This window comes from Somniosus microcephalus, unplaced genomic scaffold (genome assembly GCF_052327205.1).
Source record: "Somniosus microcephalus isolate GS21.2 unplaced genomic scaffold, FLI_Smic_1.0 unresolved_chr4, whole genome shotgun sequence".
NCBI lineage: Eukaryota > Metazoa > Chordata > Chondrichthyes > Squaliformes > Somniosidae > Somniosus > Somniosus microcephalus.
Window position 1 is genome coordinate 49,239,994 of NW_028225182.1, and position 15,129 is coordinate 49,255,122.

The window sequence follows — 15,129 nt, forward strand, 5'->3', positions numbered from 1 at the left end:
CCCCCATATTGTCTGGGAAATGGCATTCGGATATAGTTAAGATAAGCACAGTTTAATAACTGTATATCTTAGGTGTTTAGTGCTTGAGGTCCCCGATACTGACAATCTTTCTGATCCTTCAAAGCCGATTCTCAGTGATTATATCATCTGAATTCAGTGCTTTCTTGTGTTTGGGGCACAGTTCTATGTGAAATTAAGAGCCAGGCCGTTCAGGGGCGGTGTCAGGAAGCACTTCTTCACACAAAGGGTGGTGGAAATCTGGAACTCTCTCCCCCAAAAGCTGTTGAGGCTGGGGGGGTCAATTGAAAAATTTCAAAACCGAGAGGGATAGATTTTTAAATAACAACAGATAATGCTGGAAATACTCAGCAGGCCAGGCAGCATCCGTGGAGAGAGAGAAACAGAGTTAACGTTTCAGGTCTGGGACCCTTCATCAGAACTGAAACGTTAACTCTCTTTCTCTCTCCACGGATGCTGCCTGGCTTGCTGAGTATTTCCAGCATTTTCTGTTGTTATTTCAGATTTCCAGCACCCGCAGTATTTTGCTATTGTATTAGGGATAGGTTTTTGTTGGGCGAAGGTGTTAAGGGATACGGAACCAAGGCGGGCAGATGGAGTGAAGATACAGATCAGCTCGAGGGGCTGAATGGCCTCCTGTTCTGATGTTGGTGTCGCCAACTGAGCTATCTAGGAGCTAACACTCTGCAAAAAACATGGGGGGGAAAACAGAACAGAACTAAACAAAATGTTAACTTTTTAATAAGAATTATTCATTGCAACTACTTAATTTTTAAAGGGAGTACAATCAGTCTTTAGCAGCAACTGGAGGTCTATAAAATGCTCCATTCACTGCAGTGCTTTAATCAAAATATATTGTACCCTTATCGCTCTGGAGAGTGCTGTAAAATATATAATATACATGCATATTTACACCGATTTCTCATATGTATGCTCTTGTACATCTCAGATTATCTGAATGACACATCGGTGAGCGTACTGCATTTGTTACTGTCCTGTGCAGGATGCAATTCGGAGAATATGCTGGGTCCTGGGAATGTAGGAAAAGCGATTCTCCGTTTGCGGGGGGGAAAGAGCTTTGTTTTTATACATAAACAGCCCCTTAATTGGCGGTGCTGGTGGCAGACCCGAGCATTCCGAGCTTCCGGTATCCCAATAATCCACGACAGATTAAACTGACTGGACACTTGCTGAGATGGCAGGTTTAATCGTTCTGTGAGAATGCCATCGCGTGTCAGGTGAATGGAGTTGTCCTGGCCGCCGGTGCCTGCGGGACAGCTGGCTGTGAAAAGCCCAATGTGACTTGCAGAAACGTGTCTTTTTTGTTGAAGGATGAATTTCGCACGGCCTCACAGGCCGCAGGGAGTTGGGAGGGAACACCATTACACACCCATGTCCTTGGCCTTTGCAAACTTGAGTTTTGGTGGCATTGTTCGCTTGCTTTTCGGCGGATCGTCGGCGCTCCTGCTGATTTTGAACAACTCGATTGTGTACAAGATCACAAATATCATCCAGAATATGTGCGACAGCAGACGCGCGGTGAGCCCAAACCATTCCAGCACTCGCATGCTGCTTGGGAACTTATTATGGTGGGGTATTGTGTAAACTAGAAGGAAAGTCTGTGCACACTCATATAGGAATATCCAAAGGATGTAGCCTCCTACTCCCCAGAACAGCTCCTTCCAGACAGATAGGAGCATGAGAAAGATTGCAACGATGGTCATGCAGACAAAGGTAATTGATATGATGCAGTATGTTTGAAGACTGGAATATAGAGTCTGATCAGTATTGGAGAAGGTGTCATTATTCAGGATCTTGTAGTGACGCAGATGCCCCACTTCAAAGATGAGCTGCATGATGGATACCAACAACATGAACAGTCCGGCCACGACGGTCCCTTCTCTGGCGTTCAGACCACAAACTTCGCCAGCTAGCAGGTTCCACAATTTGACACGCAGGTTATGAAAGTTCAGCATTTCGTTTCCCGGTGCTGTTCATCCTTCGGAAAGTTGAGGGGCGTCTTTGTTTCCGCGAAGTGCAACATGAGGCAAGACAGACAGTTCACTGTAAGAAATTTCACAACAAATGTTAGTATAATTGCGATTTCCTCTTCCCTGGTTTCTCCTGACCTGGAACAAATCCTGCAACCTCTCCTTTTAATTATTCCCTGTAGCACATTGTCAGGTAACCACCAAAACGGACTCAATTGGCTTTAACAGAAAATGCTGGAAAAACTCAGCAAGCCAGGCAACATCCATGAGAGAAAATAGAGTCAACGTTTTGGGTCACAACCTTTTGCCAAGACTGAAGAAGCACAGGAAATGAAATAGATTAAAAGGCCAATATGGAGGTTGGGAGAGAACAAAAGAGAAATAGTTGGGGCTTGTAATAAGGGAACAGCTATAATTATGAGGGATTTTAACTTTCATATTAACTGGACAAATCAAATTGGGCAGGGCAGCCTTGAGGATGAGTTCATTGAGTGTATTAGGGATGGGTTTCTTGAGCAGTATGTAACTGAACCGACTAGGGGGCAAGCAACCTTAGATCTGGTCCTGTGTAATGAGACAGGATTAATTAAAAATGTCCAAGTAAAGGATCCCCTTGGAATGAGTGACCATAACATGGTTGAATTCCATATTCAATTAGAGGGTGAGAAGGTTGGATCTCAAACAAATGTACTGAGCTTGAATAAAGGAGACTATGAAGGTATGAGAGCGGAATTGATTAGAGTGGACTGGGAAAATAGATTAAAGGGTAAGACGGTACATGATCAGTGGTGTACATACAAGGAGTTATTTTACAACTTTCAAAAAATATATATTCCACTGAGGAAAAAAGGGTGCAAAAGAAAAGACAGCCATCCGTGGCTGAGTAAAGTAATAAAGGATAGTATCCGACTAAAAACAAGGGCATATAAGGTAGCCAAATCTAGTGGGAGGATAGAAGATTGGGAAAACTTTAAAAGACAGCAAAAAATAACTAAAAGATTGGTTAAGAAAGGGAAGATAGATTATGAAAGTAAATTAGCAAAAAATATAAAAACAGATAGCAAGAGTTTCTATAGTTATATAAAAAGAAAAATGGTGGCTAAAGTAAATGTTGGTCCCTTAGAGGATGAGACCGGGAAATTAATGGTGGGAAACATGGAGATGGCAAAAACGCTGAACAAATATTTTGTATCAGTCTTTACAGTAGAGGACACTAAGAATATCCCAACACTGGACAAACAGGGGGCTCTAGGGGGGGAGGAGCTAAATACGATTAAAATCACTAAGGAAGTGGTACTCGGTAAAATAATGGGACTCAAGGCGGATAAATCCCCTGGACCTGATGGCTTACATCCTAGGGTCTTGAGGGAAGTGGCAGTAGGGATTGTGGATGTATTGGTAATAATTTTCCAAAATTCCCTGGATTCAGCAAAGGTCCCGGCAGATTAGAAAACTGCTAATGTAACACCCTTATTTAAAAAGGGTAGTAGACAGAAAGCTGAAAACTATAGACCAGTTAGCCTAACATCTGTGGTTGGTAACATTTTAGAGTCCATTATTAAGGAGACAGTAACGGGACATTTGGATAATCATAATTTAATAGGACAAAGTCAGCATGGTTTTACGAAGGGGAAGTCATGTTTGACAAATTTGCTTGAGTTCTTTGAGGACGTAACATACAGGGTGGATAAAGGGGAACCAGTGGACGTAGTGTATTTAGACTTCCAAAAGGCATTTGACAAGGTGCCACATAAAAGGTTATTGCTCAAGATAAAAAATCACGGGATTGGGGGTAATATTCTGGCATGGGTGGAGGATTGGCTATCTAATAGAAAGCAGAGAGTTGGGATAAATGGTTCATTCTCAGACTGGCAATTAGTAACTAGTGGTGTTCCGCAGGGGTATTAACGATTTGGAGGAGGGGACCGAGTGTAACATATCAAAGTTTGCAGATGATACAAAGATGGGAGGGAAAGTAGTGAGTGAGGAGGACATAAAAAACCTGCAAAGGGACATAGACAGGCTAAGTAAGTGGGCAGAGATTTGGCAGATGGAATATAATACTGGAAAGTGTGAGGTTATGCACTTTGGCAGGAAAAATCATAGAGCAAGTTATTATCTTAATGGCAAGAAACTGGAAAGTACTGCAGTACAAAGGGATCTGGGGGTCCTGGTGCACGAAACACAAAAAGTTAGTATGCAGGTACAGCAGGTGACCAAGAAGGCCAATGGAATGTTGGCTTTTATTGCTAGGGGGATGGAATATAAAAACAGGGAGGTATTGCTGCAGTTGTACAAGGTATTGGTGAGACCGCACCTGGAATACTGCATACAGTTTTGGTGTCCATACTTAAGAAAAGACATACTTGCTCTCGAGGCAGTACAAAGAAGGTTCACTCGGTTAATCCCGGGGATAAGGGGGTGGACATATGAGGAGAGGTTGAGTAGATTGGGACTCTACTCATTGGAGTTCAGAAGAATGAGAGGCGATCTTATTGAAACGTATAAGATTATGAAGGGGCTTGATTGGGTGGATGCGGTGAGGATCACAGAATCACAGAAACCCCACGGTGCAGATAGAGGCCATTTCGGCCCATCGAGCCTGCACCAACACATATCCCACCCGATCCCCGTAACCCCACGTATTTAATCCCCCTAACACTAAGGGTCAATTTATCATAGCCAATTATCCTAACCTGCACATCCTAACTGGCACATCCCAATGATGGGTGAAACTAGAACTAGGGGGCATAATCTTAGAATAAGGGGCTGCTCTTTCAAAACTGAGATGAGGAGAAACTTCTTCACTCAGAGGGTGGTAGGTCTATGGAATTTGCTGCCCCAGAGAGCTGTGGAAGCTACATCATTAAATAAATTTAAAACAGAAATAGACAGTTTCCTAGAAGTAAGGGGAATTAGGGGTTACGGGGAGCGGGTAGGAAATCGGACATGAGGCTAGGATTGGATCGGTCATGGCCCTGTGGGTGGCAGAGCGGGCCCAGGGGCCGTGTAGCCTGGTCCTGTTCCTACTTCTTGTGTTCTAATTCTGTGTTAGATCTCAGGAGATGGTTCTATTCACAGGGATTAGTAGAGGCTTCGGGAACAAGCTGCCAGCTAGGAGTCCTTCAAGAGTAAATTGGGCCTGTTCCTGGCTGGGGTGGAGATCACCTCTTACAGTACTGCAGGAAATACAGGGACAGAGTGATCTCCTGGACGAGTTTCGATCGCCTAGATGGGTCGGAGAGGAATTTCCCAGATTTTTTTCTCCCAAATTGGCCATTGGGTTTTTTATCTGGTTTTTCGCCTCTCCTGGGAGATCACATGGGTTCGGGTGGGATGGAGAATGATAGTAGATTTGAGGTTAGGATCAGATCAGCCATGATCTTATTGAATGGCGGAGCAGGCTCGAGGGGCCGATTGGCCTACTCCTGCTCCTATTTCTTATGTTCTTATGAGAAGTGAAGAGACATTAAGAGGCATTCAAAACGAGACGAGATGGTGATAGGACTAGTGGAGACAAAAGACGGCTCTAGATTAGGTGTGAAATGCGCTGGCAGAATGGGAGACAGCTGCCATGTGGGAGAGAAAAAGGGGGGCGGGGAAAGGGCCAAAACAAAGGTGTGGATAAAAAATATAAGTAAAAATGTAATAGGGGCCGAAGTTATGATCTGAAATTGTTGAACTCGATATTGAGTCCGGAAGGCTGTAAAGTGCCTAATCGGAAGATGAGGTGCTGTTCCTCGAGCTTTAAATATTTGTTCAAATTATTGGAATTACAACAAACAAAATATTCAAGAAGTTTGGTTGATGATAGCCTCCGTGGACAGCTATTTGGGCGAGACGATACAAAGGCAGGTGGGAAAGCAAATTGTATGGCGGACGCAAAGAATCTCCAAAGGGTTATAGATAGGCTAAGTGAGTGGGCAAAAATCTGGCAGATCTAGTTTAATGTGGGAAAATGCGAGGTTATCCACTTTGGGAGGAAGAGTAAAAAAGCAAATTATTATTTAAATGGGGAGAGATTACAAAATGCTGAGGTACAGAGGGACCTGGGGGTCCTTGTACATGAATCACAAAAAGTTAGCATGCAGGTACAGCCAGTAATTAGGAAGGCAAATGGAGTGTTGGCCTTTATTGCAAAGGGGGGTGGAGTATAAAAGTAGGGAAGTCCTGCTACAACTGTACAGGGCGTTGGTGAGACCACACCTGGAGTACTGCGTACAGTTTTGGTCTCCTTATTTAAGGAAGGATATACTTGCATTGGAGGCAGTTCCGAGAAGGTTCACGAGGTTGATTCCGGAGATGAAGGGGTTGTCTTATGAAGAAAGGTTGAGCAGGTTGGGCCTATACTCATTGGAGTTTAGAAGAATGAGAGGTGATCTTATTGAAACATATAAGATTCTGAGGGGGCTCGACAGGGTAGATGCAGAGAGGATGTTTCCCCTCGTGGGAGAATCTAGAACGAGGGGGCATAGCTTCAGAATGAGGTGGCACCCTTTTAAATCGGAAATGAGGAGGAATTTCTTCTCAGAGGGTGGTGAATCTTTGGAATTCTCTTCCCCAGAGAGCTGTGGAGGCTGGGTCATTGAATATATTTAAGGTGGAGATAGACAGATTTATGAACAATAAGGGAGTCGAGGGTTATGGGGAGTGGGCAGGGAAGTGGAGTTGAGGCCAAGATCAGATCAGCCATGACCTTATTGAATGGCGGAGCCGGCTCGAGGGGCCCAATGACCTACGCCTGACTCCTACGTCTTATGTTCTTACACTGGAGCGATGCCTGACACCTGTGGAACCAGGAAAGATTGGGCAGGCTGGGGTTCTTGTCTCTTGGAAAGAGAAGACCGAGAGGTGACCTGATAGAGGTCTTTAAAAAGATAAAGGGGTTTGATAGGGTAGATCTAAAGAAGATGTTTCCACTTATGGGAGAGTCCAAAACTAGGAGCCATAAATCTAAGATAGTCACTGATAAATCCAATAGGGAATTCAGGAGAAACGTATTTACTCAGAGAGTGGTGAGAAGGTGGAACTTGCTAGCGCAGGGAGTAGTTGAGACAAATAGCACAGATGCATTTCAGGTGAAGGTGATAGGTACGTGAGGGAGAAAGGAAGAGAAGGACATGTTAGTAGGGTTAGATGAGGTAGGGTGAGAGGATAAACAGCAGCATAGACCAGTTTGGCCAAAAGGCCGGTTTTAGTGCTGTAATTATCCCTGCAGGAATATCCTCAGCAGACAGGAAAGAGGAAGAAAAATACAGGAAAAACAAAACGTTGTGACGTTAGCTTTTAGAAAAGAAACACATTTTTGGAGTCGCCTTTTCCGCTTCATATTGCAGGGCTACGACTCAACGCTTACAAGTCTGAGGAGTTACAAAACATAAAAAAAGACAATGTCAATGGCAAAGATCAAGAGAATCCACACAAAAAAATAGTTCAATTAAACCTAAAACCTCTAATATAGCAGAAATCCGCCCAAAACTTCTAATTGTCTAGATATCCCCAAAATAAATAGCAAGCCATGAATCCCACAAGCTTTTAATAGGCCAGTATCTCAAAAGCTAGTAACAGTCCTCAGATCCTCAAACACTTCACCTCTAACAGTCCAGATATCCTCCAAACTACTAATAATCCAGATATGATCCAAACCAAAAATAGCCCAGTTACCCTTGGTGTAGATAGCATCAAAATAGTAACTGTCCATGTATCCTCCAAACTATTAAGAGTGCAGATAGCCACAGAACTTCCAATGGTCCAGATACCCCTCAAAACAACTCATACTCCAGCTATCCCTCAAACTTCCAAAGGGTCAGATACCCGCAAAGATACCATGGCCTAGAAATTGAATCGCACACAAAAACGTGCAGTGTGGGGTGAGAGGGTTTGCTGTCCCCAAACCACCAATAGTCCACCTGACCCCAAACCACCAATAGTCCACCTGACCCCAAACCACAAATAGTCCACCTGACCCCAAACTACCAATGGTCCACCTGACCCCAAACCACCAATAGTCCACCTGACCCCAAACTACCAATGGTCCACCTGACCCCAAACTACCAATGGTCCACCTGACCCCAAACTACCAATGGTCCACCTGACCCCAAACGACCAATAGTCCACCTGACCCCAAACTACCAATGGTCCACCTGACCCCAAACTACCAATAGTCCACCTGACCCCAAACTACCAATAGTCCACCTGACCCCAAACTACCAATGGTCCACCTGACCCCAAACTACCAATAGTCCACCTGACCCCAAACTACCAATGGTCCACCTGACCCCAAACTACCAATGGTCCACCTGACCCCAAACTACCAATGGTCCACCTGACCCCAAACTACCAATAGTCCACCTGACCCCAAACCACCAATAGTCCACCTGACCCCAAACTACCAATAGTCCACCTGACCCCAAACTACCAATAGTCCACCTGACCCCAAACTACCAATAGTCCACCTGACCCCAAACTACCAATAGTCCACCTGACCCCAAACTACCAATGGTCCACCTGACCCCAAACTACCAATAGTCCACCTGACCCCAAACTACCAATGGTCCACCTGACCCCAAACTACCAATAGTCCACCTGACCCCAAACTACCAATGGTCCACCTGACCCCAAACTACCAATAGTCCACCTGACCCCAAACCACCAATAGTCCACCTGACCCCAAACTACCAATAGTCCACCTGACCCCAAACTACCAATGGTCCACCTGACCCCAAACTACCAATAGTCCACCTGACCCCCAAACCACCAATAGTCCACCTGACCCCAAACTAACAATAGTCCACCTGACCCCAAACTACCAATAGTCCACCTGACCCCAAACTACCAATGGTCCACCTGACCCCAAACTACCAATGGTCCACCTGACCCCAAACCACCAATAGTCCACCTGACCCCAAACTACCAATGGTCCACCTGACCCCAAACTACCAATGGTCCACCTGACCCCAAACCACCAATAGTCCACCTGACCCCAAACTACCAATAGTCCACCTGACCCCAAACTACCAATGATCCACCTGACCCCAAACTACCAATGGTCCACCTGACCCCAAACCACCAATAGTCCACCTGACCCCAAACTACCAATAGTCCACCTGACCCCAAACTACCAATAGTCCACCTGACCCCAAACTACCAATAGTCCACCTGACCCCAAACTACCAATAGTCCACCTGACCCCAAACTACCAATGGTCCACCTGACCCCAAACTACCAATGGTCCACCTGACCTCAAACTACCAATGGTCCACCTGACCCCAAACTACCAATAGTCCACCTGACCCCAAACTACCAATGGTCCACCTGACCCCAAACTACCAATGGTCCACCTGACCCCAAACTACCAATGGTCCACCTGACCCCAAACTACCAATGGTCCACCTGACCCCAAACTACCAATGGTCCACCTGACCCCAAACTACCAATAGTCCACCTGACCCCAAACTACCAATAGTCCACCTGACCCCAAACTACCAATAGTCCACCTGACCCCAAACTACCAATAGTCCAACTGACCCCAAACTACCAATGGTCCACCTGACCCCAAACTACCAATGGTCCACCTGACCCCAAACTACCAATGGTCCACCTGACCCCAAACTACCAATGGTCCACCTGACCCCAAACTACCAATAGTCCACCTGACCCCAAACTACCAATAGTCCACCTGACCCCAAACTACCAATAGTCCACCTGACCCCAAACTACCAATAGTCCACCTGACCCCAAACTACCAATGGTCCACCTGACCCCAAACTACCAATAGTCCACCTGACCCCAAACTACCAATGGTCCACCTGACCCCAAACTACCAATAGTCCACCTGACCCCAAACTACCAATGGTCCACCTGACCCCAAACTACCAATAGTCCACCTGACCCCAAACTACCAATGGTCCACCTGACCCCAAACTACCAATGGTCCACCTGACCCCAAACTACCAATAGTCCACCTGACCCCAAACTACCAATGGTCCACCTGACCCAAACCACCAATAGTCCACCTGACCCCAAACTACCAATGGTCCACCTGACCCCAAACTACCAATGGTCCACCTGACCCCAAACTACCAATAGTCCACCTGACCCAAAACTACCAATGGTCCACCTGACCCCAAACTACCAATGTCCACCTGACCCCAAACTACGAATGGTCCACCTGACCCCAAACTACCAATAGTCCACCTGACCCCAAACCACCAATACTCCACCTGACCCCAAACTACCAATAGTCCACCTGACCCCAAACTACCAATAGTCCACCTGACCCCAAACTACCAATAGTCCACCTGACCCCAAACTACCAATAGTCCACCTGACCCCAAACTACCAATAGTCCACCTGACCCCAAACTACCAATAGTCCACCTGACCCCAAACTACCAATAGTCCACCTGACCCCAAACTACCAATAGTCCACCTGACCCCAAACTACCAATGGTCCACCTGACCCCAAACTACCAATGGTCCACCTGACCCCAAACTACCAATGGTCCACCTGACCCCAAACTACCAATAGTCCACCTGACCCCAAACTACCAATGGTCCACCTGACCCCAAACTACCAATAGTCCACCTGACCCCAAACTACCAATGGTCCACCTGACCCCAAACTACCAATAGTCCACCTGACCCCAAACTACCAATAGTCCACCTGGCCCCAAACTACCAATAGTCCACCTGACCCCAAACTACCAATGGTCCACCTGACCCCAAACTACCAATAGTCCACCTGACCCCAAACTACCAATAGTCCACCTGACCCCAAACTACCAATAGTCCACCTGACCCCAGACTACCAATGGTCCACCTGACCCCAAACTACCAATAGTCCACCTGACCCCAAACTAACAATGGTCCACCTGACCCCAAACTACCAATAGTCCACCTGACCCCAAACTACCAATGGTCCACCTGACCCCAAACTACCAATGGTCCACCTGACCCCAAACTACCAATGGTCCACCTGACCCCAAACTACCAATGGTTCACCTGACCCCAAACTACCAATAGTCCACCTGACCCCAAACTACCAATAGTCCGCCTGACCCAAACTACCAATGGTCCACCTGACCCCAAACTACCAATAGTCCACCTGACCCCAAACTACCAATGGTCCACCTGACCCCAAACTACCAATAGTCCACCTGACCCCAAACTACCAATGGTCCACCTGACCCCAAACTACCAATAGTCCACCTGACCCAAAACTACCAATCGTCCACCTGACCCCAAACTACCAATAGTCCACCTGACCCCAAACTACCAATAGTCCACCTGACCCCAAACTACCAATGGTCCACCTGACCCCAAACTACCAATAGTCCACCTGACCCCAAACTACCAATAGTCCACCTGACCCCAAACTACCAATGGTCCACCTGACCCCAAACTACCAATAGTCCACCTGACCCCAAACCACAAATAGTCCACCTGACCCCAAACTACCAATAGTCCAGCTGACCCCAAACTACCAATAGTCCACCTGACCCCAAACTACCAATAGTCCACCTGACCCCAAACTACCAACAGTCCACCTGACCCCAAACTACCAATAGTCCACCTGACCCCAAACTACCAATGGTCCACCTGACCCCAAACCACCAATAGTCCACCTGACCCCAAACTACCAATAGTCCACCTGACCCCAAACTACCAATGATCCACCTGACCCCAAACTACCAATGGTCCACCTGACCCCAAACCACCAATAGTCCACCTGACCCCAAACTACCAATAGTCCACCTGACCCCAAACTACCAATAGTCCACCTGACCCCAAACTACCAATAGTCCACCTGACCCCAAACTACCAATAGTCCACCTGACCCCAAACTACCAATGGTCCACCTGACCCCAAACTACCAATGGTCCACCTGACCCCAAACTACCAATGGTCCACCTGACCCCAAACTACCAATAGTCCACCTGACCCCAAACTACCAATGGTCCACCTGACCCCAAACTACCAATGGTCCACCTGACCCCAAACTACCAATGGTCCACCTGACCCCAAACTACCAATGGTCCACCTGACCCCAAACTACCAATAGTCCACCTGACCCCAAACTACCAATAGTCCACCTGACCCCAAACTACCAATAGTCCACCTGACCCCAAACTACCAATAGTCCACCTGACCCCAAACTACCAATAGTCCACCTGACCCCAAACTACCAATGGTCCACCTGACCCCAAACTACCAATGGTCCACCTGACCCCAAACTACCAATGGTCCACCTGACCCCAAACTACCAATGGTCCACCTGACCCCAAACTACCAATAGTCCACCTGACCCCAAACTACCAATAGTCCACCTGACCCCAAACTACCAATAGTCCACCTGACCCCAAACTACCAATAGTCCACCTGACCCCAAACTACCAATGGTCCACCTGACCCCAAACTACCAACAGTCCACCTGACCCCAAACTACCAATGGTCCACCTGACCCCAAACTACCAATAGTCCACCTGACCCCAAACTACCAATGGTCCACCTGACCCCAAACTACCAATAGTCCACCTGACCCCAAACTACCAATGGTCCACCTGACCCCAAACTACCAATGGTCCACCTGACCCCAAACTACCAATAGTCCACCTGACCCCAAACTACCAATGGTCCACCTGACCCCAAACCACCAATAGTCCACCTGACCCCAAACTACCAATGGTCCACCTGACCCCAAACTACCAATGGTCCACCTGACCCCAAACTACCAATAGTCCACCTGACCCCAAACTACCAATGGTCCACCTGACCCCAAACTACCAATGGTCCACCTGACCCCAAACTACGAATGGTCCACCTGACCCCAAACTACCAATAGTCCACCTGACCCCAAACCACCAATACTCCACCTGACCCCAAACTACCAATAGTCCACCTGACCGCAAACTACCAATAGTCCACCTGACCCCAAACTACCAATAGTCCACCTGACCCCAAACTACCAATAGTCCACCTGACCCCAAACTACCAATAGTCCACCTGACCCCAAACTACCAATAGTCCACCTGACCCCAAACTACCAATAGTCCACCTGACCCCAAACTACCAATAGTCCACCTGACCCCAAACTACCAATGGTCCACCTGACCCCAAACTACCAATAGTCCAACTGACCCCAAACTACCAATGGTCCACCTGACCCCAAACTACCAATAGTCCACCTGACCCCAAACTACCAATGGTCCACCTGACCCCAAACTACCAATAGTCCACCTGACCCCAAACTACCAATGGTCCACCTGACCCCAAACTACCAATAGTCCACCTGACCCCAAACTACCAATAGTCCACCTGGCCCCAAACTACCAATAGTCCACCTGACCCCAAACTACCAATGGTCCACCTGACCCCAAACTACCAATAGTCCACCTGACCCCAAACTACCAATAGTCCACCTGACCCCAAACTACCAATAGTCCACCTGACCCCAAACTACCAATGGTCCACCTGACCCCAAACTACCAATAGTCCACCTGACCCCAAACTACCAATGGTCCACCTGACCCCAAACTACCAATAGTCCACCTGACCCCAAACTACCAATGGTCCACCTGACCCCAAACTACCAATAGTCCACCTGACCCCAAACTACCAATGGTCCACCTGACCCCAAACTACCAATGGTTCACCTGACCCCAAACTACCAATAGTCCACCTGACCCCAAACTACCAATAGTCCACCTGACCCCAAACTACCAATGGTCCACCTGACCCTAAACTACCAATAGTCCACCTGACCCCAAACTACCAACAGTCCACCTGACCCCAAACTACCAATAGTCCACCTGACCCCAAACTACCAATAGTCCACCTGACCCCAAACTACCAATAGTCCACCTGACCCCAAACTACCAATAGTCCACCTGGCCCCAAACTACCAATAGTCCACCTGACCCCAAACTACCAATGGTCCACCTGACCCCAAACTACCAATAGTCCACCTGACCCCAAACTACCAATAGTCCACCTGACCCCAAACTACCAATAGTCCACCTGACCCCAAACTACCAATAGTCCACCTGACCCCAAACTACCAATAGTCCACCTGACCCCAAACTACCAATAGTCCACCTGACCCCAAACTACCAATGGTCCACCTGACCCCAAACTACCAATGGTCCACCTGACCCCAAACTACCAATGGTCCACCTGACCCCAAACTACCAATAGTACACCTGACCCCAAACTACCAATGGTCCACCTGACCCCAAACTACCAATAGTCCACCTGACCCCAAACTACCAATGGTCCACCTGACCCCAAACTACCAATAGTCCACCTGACCCCAAACTACCAATAGTCCACCTGGCCCCAAACTACCAATAGTCCACCTGACCCCAAACTACCAATGGTCCACCTGACCCCAAACTACCAATAGTCCACCTGACCCCAAACTACCAATAGTCCACCTGACCCCAAACTACCAATAGTCCACCTGACCCCAGACTACCAATGTTCCACCTGACCCCAAACTACCAATAGTCCACCTGACCCCAAACTAACAATGGTCCACCTGACCCCAAACTACCAATAGTCCACCTGACCCCAAACTACCAATGGTCCACCTGACCCCAAACTACCAATGGTCCACCTGACCCCAAACTACCAATGGTCCACCTGACCCCAAACTACCAATGGTTCACCTGACCCCAAACTACCAATAGTCCACCTGACCCCAAACTACCAATAGTCCACCTGACCCCAAACTACCAATGGTCCACCTGACCCCAAACTACCAATAGTCCACCTGACCCCAAACTACCAATGGTCCACCTGACCCCAAACTACCAATAGTCCACCTGACCCCAAACTACCAATGGTCCACCTGACCCCAAACTACCAATAGTCCACCTGACCCAAAACTACCAATAGTCCACCTGACCCCAAACTACCAATAGTCCACCTGACCCCAAACTACCAATAGTCCACCTGACCCCAAACTACCAATGGTCCACCTGACCCCAAACTACCAATAGTCCACCTGACCCCAAACTACCAATAGTCCACCTGACCCCAAACTACCAATAGTCCACCTGACCCCAAACTACCAATGGTCCACCTGACCCCAAACCACCAATAGTCCACCTGACCCCAAA

At 47.5% G+C, this 15,129-nt stretch overlaps 1 protein-coding gene across 1 annotated transcript in view; it reads right to left on the reverse strand.

The window, feature by feature from the left end:
* Positions 1-743: 743 nt before the first annotated feature.
* The window catches only part of LOC147091057 (transmembrane protein 217-like), a 31,159-nt gene continuing 16,773 nt past the window's right edge, over positions 744-15,129 (reverse strand). Inside the window, exon 2 of the mRNA XM_085977512.1 lies at positions 744-2,082. Within this exon, the coding sequence (XP_085833638.1) occupies positions 1,401-1,994 (594 nt within the window). The 5' untranslated portion in view covers positions 1,995-2,082 and the 3' untranslated portion in view covers positions 744-1,400. The remainder of the gene's footprint in view (positions 2,083-15,129) is intronic.